The sequence below is a fragment of the Dreissena polymorpha genome, chromosome 7 (assembly GCF_020536995.1).
Source record: "Dreissena polymorpha isolate Duluth1 chromosome 7, UMN_Dpol_1.0, whole genome shotgun sequence".
NCBI lineage: Eukaryota > Metazoa > Mollusca > Bivalvia > Myida > Dreissenidae > Dreissena > Dreissena polymorpha.
The window spans coordinates 31,358,254-31,366,761 of NC_068361.1; the positions used below are offsets into that span (position 1 = coordinate 31,358,254).

An 8,508-nucleotide genomic window follows, 5' to 3' on the forward strand; every position below is an offset into this window, starting at 1 on the left:
AACTGTAATATCAAAAAGTCTTTTAATCGTCTCACAATTTTATCGAAATAATAACCTACAATATAATAATATCTTTAATTTCAGTTCATGGTCATGACTTTGAGTAGATTGATCCTCAGGAAATCTGTCCCAGTTCTAAATCACCATGACGTTCGTCTTTTGACTCCAAAGACCCCTGGTTTATCAGGATTATCACGAATTACAGACGAGAAGCATTTGTCCGTAAGAAGATTAGGGCAATGATAACGATCCGACTTCTGCCAATAACGTAAAATGTAAATCCCTCCTGTCGCATCAGTGTTTTCTCTAGTAACCTATCCAGTCATCGGCATGTAGATCCGTTTTACATGTTTTTGTAACAATTATACCATATTCACGTCATTTAATACCACTTGTCGCGCAATTCGCCCCACAATCTCTTCAGAGCTTAGAAGAGTGAGGAGTGAACTAGACACATTAACTGTGTAGGATATTGCATAGCGGGACGTTGTAGACTCGTTTATTGGTATTTGAAGACATTGTGAACGTCGCATGTTTACGGGCTGAAGTGTAAGTAGATTTTATCTAAGCGTTTGATAATATACGATTGACACGACTAACGGAATATCATCTCACAAAATGCCAAAATGCACAATATAATTATATTTCTATTAACCGTTTTTAAAGTGTATTGAATTGACAAGAATTGTAAAGGAAATCTGCCTTGAGTGAACTTTATCAAGTTCCGGTAATAGTTAATTATCTTTCTTTCCACATATTTTAATAGTATTCAATAAAAACGGTTAGCTACTCTAATACAGTTCAACTGTGTTTACAAAATACGCGTCATTACCTTTAACAAAGACCATAACTTGTGTTCGTAATTCGCCAGTAGAAAATTACTAACGATATTTTTAGAAACATGAGACACGCAACGTCATTCCTGCTTCTTCTTGTTACCCGTATGTCGGTTCAGACTCCAGTGTTTTACGGCGGTTATATCAACTATGACCTAGAGAAACTAAACGGCACGAATATGTACAAGGTTTGCAAAATAATTATTTTTTACTGGCGATAGCATTCTGCACTTAAGATTTCAAATTATATTATGACAATCAGAGAACTCCCAAGTATAATTCCATTATCAAAAAAGTGGTCTGGGTTAAAACATTTAATATCATATTCCTTAAAACCGATACAACTTTTTATCTTAAGCATACAATGTATTTTTAAACCGTTGTGCTTCAAAAATAATGGTTCGTGCCACGCTAGTTTTTATTTTTAAGAAATAATTGACCAATCAATCGATTTTCGTTTAAATGTAATCATTGCCTATTAACATCCATGTAATTCATGTGTTTATACACTTACTTTTTTACAGGCTATAGTGCAAGTAATCACAGGCTGGGAGCTGGGCACGGGGCCTTGTGGAACAAACTGCAAAGCTAACCGAGTAGGAACGTCGACATTGGCCTATAGAAGATTGAACGACAAAGTAAACTTTGGCAATTATACATTGGATGCCAAAGTAAATTCAAACAACGTATTCGACATATCAATCAATGACAAAGTAATGAATACAATGCAAGAGTCCGTCCTGGATGTAAGCGAGAGTGAGAAGTGGGAACAAGTTATTGCTACATTTGCGTTTGAACTAAACGGAACGGTCGAAGTAGACATTAGGTAAGTTCGCCGAATTTAAATAATACAATTTTCATATAAAAGCAATTGTACATTTTTTCATTGAATTCAATTTTTACACATCATAATAGTATAACCAGTTTCATGTTTGTGTTTTACCACATTTTACGATCAATTACACAAAATGGTCGAAAACTTGATAAATTTATTCGTCTTATAAAAGTATAAGGTATTCGCTGCCAGTCAAGTTTCTTTACATTCCTCTATTAACTATGATTGTATAACCATATATTGGTTACGCAATTGACGGTTTATATATGTATGTGTGTATATCTAAAAATAAATAGTAATTTTAAACAGAATGTCTATTAAAAAAGAAACACGAATTTATACAATGATACAATAATTCATGTAATAAGATAAGCTTCTTTTGAACTACGAGTTTAAGTGAAAGTAAACTTCGCTCACAATGGAAATCAATGATACCATACAGACATGTTTGTTAAAACTAAAATACAATTTTCAATGTATAATGTATTCTTTTAATTAAGTTGTATTTCAAGTAACGAGTCAAATATTGCGAACTTTAATGTATAACAGTTATCGGGTCAATGCTGTGCCGTACATATATTCTGCAATGTTAATGCTCAAAACAAATAAGGTGCGGTTTCTTAGCACAAAACATGTATGAAAACAAAAAAGGTATTCAGGTTAAGTAAGCTTAATTGTATTCGTTCAATTACTTTTAAACTGAGGCGGTTTTTACAATACGTCTTGTTCTTGAGGAAACACTCATAATATGAAGCCACGTCACTAATCTTGGCAGTGTATTGCGAAAAATGAAATTACTAAGACAATGTTAGTATTATCCGTTTAATCGTCATTTCAGCGTCGACGGAAACTACTGGAGGAATCTTACCTATCAGGGTCATCGCTCGCTGCCGTGGCATTTGCAAACGCAAATTAAGCCCAACGTCAGGACGGACACAAACAAACCTAACCGAGCACCGAAGTGTTTACCCAAACCATTTTACAGGTATTTTGACATCTATAAATAAAAAAACATCAGAAACTCCATGTACGATAAAATGATTTTCTTATGATGCGTGGAAGAAGACGCGTAAGCCTATCCACTTGCGAAATCTTAAAAAATATTCATAAATGACAATGAAAAACAAACGCTTCGAAACATATAAAAAGTTGAGCATATTCGCTTTCTTCCTTGCAGAATTCTTCTGAACAAGACCACAACCATTCATTTTCCTGTGTATTACGAAGATAATGACTTGGTTAAATGCCAAATGTCAAAATTCATTGAAGCTGGTACACTTAATGCTCCAGTCGGAACCACAGTGAACACGGTATTACCATTTTTGTCACTTTAAACAGGATGTTTACCATACAAGATAACACAGATTGTTTGGATATCATAACATCTGTTTGTTAGATGTTTGTACTTAAAGAAAATGACGCGTTAAAAGCCGTGAAAACAAACATATCATCTCGACAAAACCGTTTTTTGTTAATGAAAGTTTGTAAAACTTTGTTTTCATGAATTTAGAATTCTATATAATCTCATTCCTCAGAATTGCTCAGTGACGATCGAAGCATCAGACCGATACAAATATGCAAATGATTCCTGGATAGGTATCCCGATTACGGTTAGGGACTACCAGAAAACTAGCCTCGACTTTCATGAAGTTAGTTCATCTACACTCGTGGTAATATGTTCTTGATTTTTCTATTAAAGATAATCTACACACATAATAAAGTGTGATTGATTTTCTTTCTAAAAATAGATTTATATTGTGTTAAGTGGACATCGTGCGTCGTTTGTATATTTATTCACTCATATGATTTACATGTATTACTTTAACAGCCAGTTATATATACTAAACATTTAAGCCTGGCCCTTGGGTAAACTTCTGTCAAATTTAGCAAAATGATTTCATTCAGATTCCTACACACGTCACCACAAATTAAAAAAAGGTAAACACTTTCAAAAACTGTATCTTAAACAAAGATTTTTCTATATTTTCAAAAGGTCTCATACACATAACGTTAGTGCCCTGTGAGTAAAATAGCAAACAACGTTGAAATCTTTTACTATGAAACCGAAAGGTATCAAATGATTTAAGTTTTCATTTAATAATGTTTAGATAACTTAAACGATACAATTATCATCTGCATGACTCATAGATTTCTTATGTGGCATAATATTGCATAACTGTTGTCTGTACCGACTTTTGAAAGTGTGCCTCGTGTGGTCAATATTTATCAATACCAAAGGTCAAATAATTTATAAAGACAAACTAAATTAAGACATCTTAAGAATTGGTCTTCTTTTAGAGGGACCTTTTCAAAATTTAGTAAATTTACAAAATTGAAAAAATAAATGTTTCAGGTTTGCAAATTGTCGTTATATCTATGGAAAACAGTTATACTGAACATGTACCATGCTTTGAAACGAATGGTAGAGAGGTTTAATGCAAGACTTACCACAAGGGTCAGTGGTTCGAGCCCATAATGCATTACTTTTTTTCTTTTTTAAATTGTTTTATTTTTTCACTGAAGCCTTTTAGTTCTAATGTTTACATTTATGAAATTAAAACGTTTAATGACAAACTTTAATACATGACAAATCTGTGAACAGGTCTATCCATTCAAACATAAAGTATCAGAGGACTCACATTTTAGAAATTTTATCACATAGGGTTCATATAATGCCCCAGTTTTAATGCGTTGCATGCCATGAAGAGTTCACTTGTTCAATAGATGTAAATATCTTCACCCTCTTTCCTTTAAAACAGCAATGACCTGAGGTTTCGTATTCGGAATGTAATATTGTATAGTGTATTGTCGCCCCGTCTACTATTGTTCAAGACATGTCCTTTGGTAAAAATGATACTTACAAGTTACATGGTTTATTTATAAAGACTAAAAAAGACAAGCAAAATACAACAACATCCCTCTCCTCTGGAGGTCCAGAGGTAGGTTACGGTATTATTAATTCCCGTCAGTAAGGCATGATACGCGATCATTGTAAAACGATGGACTGTTAATACTGTTATCGCGAGCTCAAATCTTAAACACAGCCAGTGCGTGGATTGCTCATGGTGATGTTTTTAGCCATTCTTTCAATTTCTCTGAATCCAAAAGGCTAGTTGTCGATTACTTGCAAAAGTATGTAATGGTGCTTTTCTTTTATTAACTAAGCTATCCCTGGAAATGTGTCATCTTTTTTACTGACCGCAGTAATACAAGTGGCAGGAGAACTGTTAATATTCTTAATATTCCTACAAACTATTTAAAAATCGCTTGTGGTCCTCTACAGTGGTCCGCTCATAAAATGTACTGTGGTAGTGTAAAAGCTGGAAAATTCCGGATGCACATGGTACAGAATTAAGACAGCAGAATGACAAATCTCGTTAAACGACAAGGAAAAAGTATTTTAATTTGCCATGAAACACTTGCAGTGGTTCTTTTGTGACTGTACACGGATTTATCAAATTATATCACTTGTGTTGGATTAGTGGTCGTCAAAACAAGGATTGACACGTGTTTATTTATAGACTTCGTTGAAGTATAGTTTTAGGACTTCGAATGTGTGCGTGAATTGTTGGTTTAAGTCCTCGCGATTACTTTAAACTTTAAGATATTTAGAATATTCATTGACCCAAGATAAACTTGTTCTGCTTCTTACTCGGGAGAAAAGAAAAATGCCTATGCACGTCCATTTTAATGCTCAATTATACAGGTTTAGAGGCGTGTAACACGAAAACTATATTTTGCCATTTACTAGAACGTTTCCGTAACATTAACAGACAGAGAACGAATCGACATAACGTAATAACATAACCAAATCAGTAAGCATATATTTTCTATGGAAATGAATAAGCCTATACATTGTTAAGTCGTCCTGTATGAGGTCAATATCACAGGGGCTGTTTACTTTAAAATCGTTTTCGAAAAATTATTAAGGACTTTAACGTAGGATCATATAAACTAATATACTTGTAGGTCTTTAGGAGAGGACGACATGCAATACTTATATTTATTATATACCTGTTTAATGCTTTAAACAAAATACAGGTTGTATCAATCGTTGAAATAAAATCCCGTATTACGCTACTCGCTGTTTCCAATTCCGTATTACCATACTAGCCGGACTACTTTCTTCGATCCATTTAATGACGTCACATTACGCGTACCGAAAATAGGAAACCCCCATATTACGCAATGTATTACGTAGTCCATAGTTTTATCTAAACTCTCTGGAATTTAAGGACAGTACTCGGACGTGGTGTTTTTTATCAGTAAACTTTTTGTTTAAAACGAACGAATGCAGAACGTTTTTCAGAGTGTGTGTTTATCATGCATCAATATAAATTTCGATAGGAATACAATACGATAGCGTGGTTTAAAATAAGTTTCGATAAAGACATGGAAGAATAGAAGTGGAAGTGCATATCGTTTAAACGCTTTTGTTACAAACATCGAAGCAAAGTTGTCAATTTAATTGTTATAAACGTTGGATTAACGATGACATTAAGGTTAGCGTGTCGAAATCCTGTGTTTTCCCGGTTCAAATGTTTACACGGTAATTTACATAAACTTTATTCATACGCGTCTTAAATAAACTACGGCGTACCGTTCAAGTTATTGTTTTGTCAGTTTTGTTTAAGCAAAAATACAATTGTTAACTGTTTTCGTTAGTTGTGTATATAATAAAAGGAATATTACGCTAGTCAGTTGTTCCAAGAGTTTGTATTCAGTCTCGTGGCTTGTATTATTTCGCATCACACTCGAGGCTCCGCCTCCAGTGTGATACGTCATCAAACAAGCCACTCGACTGAATACATACTCTTTGAACAATTGACTAGCGTAATATTCCGTATATATATATATATATATATATCTATCTATATATATATATATATATATATATATATATATACTCATACTGGGTTAAATATAGGGTCTGTGATATATTTCCGGAGTGTTGGGTACTTCCCTTTCCCATGCTAGTATCCAACTGAAAAATAGCGTGTTTTATGCGAATTACCTTCAACAACCTATATATAACTCAAAACTTAATATATCTAGTTATTTCTGCAGACAAATAACATATACATTTTTTTACTTTAAACCTCGTATCTGGGTCCCCATGACCCAATTATTTTTTTATATATGTATACTCTGTGATACTTTATACCGACATACCGGGTCCCTGAGATAGTGTCACTTGAAATACGAAACATTGTTTGCTAAAAAATGAGTTGGCCTTGAGCATAGTTATATCTTGCGACACTCGCATTAGAATTGTGGTTAAGATCTTCTCGACCTCAAACTTTATATATTAAATCCTCACGATCAGATTTGTTTGTATTTGTGTGGCCTATGCATGAATCGCTCTGCATGGTTTCCTTGCATAATACATTTAATAACATTTTGAGTCGAATTCATTTTACAGAGGGAATGACACAATGGTGAACTAAATATGTGTTTAATGTTATTTTAATATTTTTTTGAATTTTTGCATTATTTGACTACGTATCGTGTTATTTTCTCCTGTTGCGTGATTTTGTAGTCGCCGGAACTTTTAAAAGCACAATGTCCTTGGTTAAACAATTGAGATAATGTAGGATAGAATCATCCTTGTAGAAATCATTGAATTATATAACAGTGGTGTCCGTGTGATGCAAGCAGCTATAATGAAACAGTTGTCGCTATAACAGTTTCATTGCAAAGATACGTAAAGGTAAAACAGTTGCGGATCGTTAATGGTAAATAGATATGACAACCAAAAACAAAACATTTATAGGATTATTAAATTGAAATGAAAAATAGAAGTCAAACGAATATTTAAACGTTATAACAATATGTATTTACTTATTGTGTTTAAACCTGACGTGATGTCACCCTGGCGTGACACGAGTATAAATGTTTTTTATGATAGCTTCGAAAAGGATTTCAAAGATAATGACTAAAACACGCAGCGATTCCTAGTACAAGAAGAGTACCGCTATTAAGACCACATTGAACACTGTAAATTGCAATTTTTCAAGATTGCATGGTCCCAAAGTATTGAATAAAGAACAAAATACCCTGTTAATTATGAAGTCCGACATGCTATTAAGACCAAGCTGAAAGTAGCGGAACTTTACTGTAGTTTTATGTGCCTTCGTGGAAAATGATCCAGTCATCGATATTCGGTCCACTTCCTCATGTCCAACAGAAAGATATTCATTTCGTGCTTTGAACTATTCTGAAGATTTTAGTCATAGTTATGTCATAAATATCGAATAGGGACTTGTAAAACCAGTTTTTTAACTTGCATTATTGCTTCGCAAGAATGGACCTGTAAAAATGCTTTCAAATTAGTTAAAAGGAAGGTATTTTGAAAAAAAATCTGATTTTGTCTTATAAACAAACAAAAAACATTGAATGTGATACATAACCCATCACAGTATCCAATAACAGACGGACGAAAAGATTTGAGTATAGCCTATAACACTTGCGACTGGGTATAATACATAAGAACCTCCAATAACTAAAGGCAGTGGCTAGTCGTACAGTCCCGTACGGCTAGACAAGAGGCTAACCGTACGGCCCCGTACGGCTAGACAATAGGCTAGCCTTACGGCGCTGTACGTATTATAGCCTTTCCTATTGAGATTGTCTAGCCGTACGGCTTATAAAGTATAGAATTGTCATTTAGTGCTGTTAATCAGTAATATGCAGCAAAGACAAATAAGCGCCCGAGCCGATTGTGACGAAGATATTTCGTACATATTTTCCTAAAATAAGGCTAGTATTCCACCAATCCGCATCCGCATCCGTATCCGCGTCAGTATCCGCAAAATCGTTATACGGACGCTATATTCC

General features: G+C 34.0%; 1 protein-coding gene across 1 annotated transcript; it reads left to right on the plus strand.

The window, feature by feature from the left end:
• The first annotated feature begins 297 nt into the window (after positions 1-297).
• Positions 298-6,334, plus strand: LOC127839402 (uncharacterized). The gene is made up of 6 exons (XM_052367767.1): positions 298-549; positions 898-1,024; positions 1,361-1,662; positions 2,510-2,656; positions 2,849-2,981; positions 3,207-6,334. Exons 2-6 carry the CDS (start codon positions 902-904, stop codon positions 3,354-3,356), a joined length of 855 nt encoding a protein of 284 aa, XP_052223727.1. The 5' UTR covers positions 298-549; positions 898-901; the 3' UTR covers positions 3,357-6,334.
• The last annotated feature ends 2,174 nt before the right edge of the window (positions 6,335-8,508 follow it).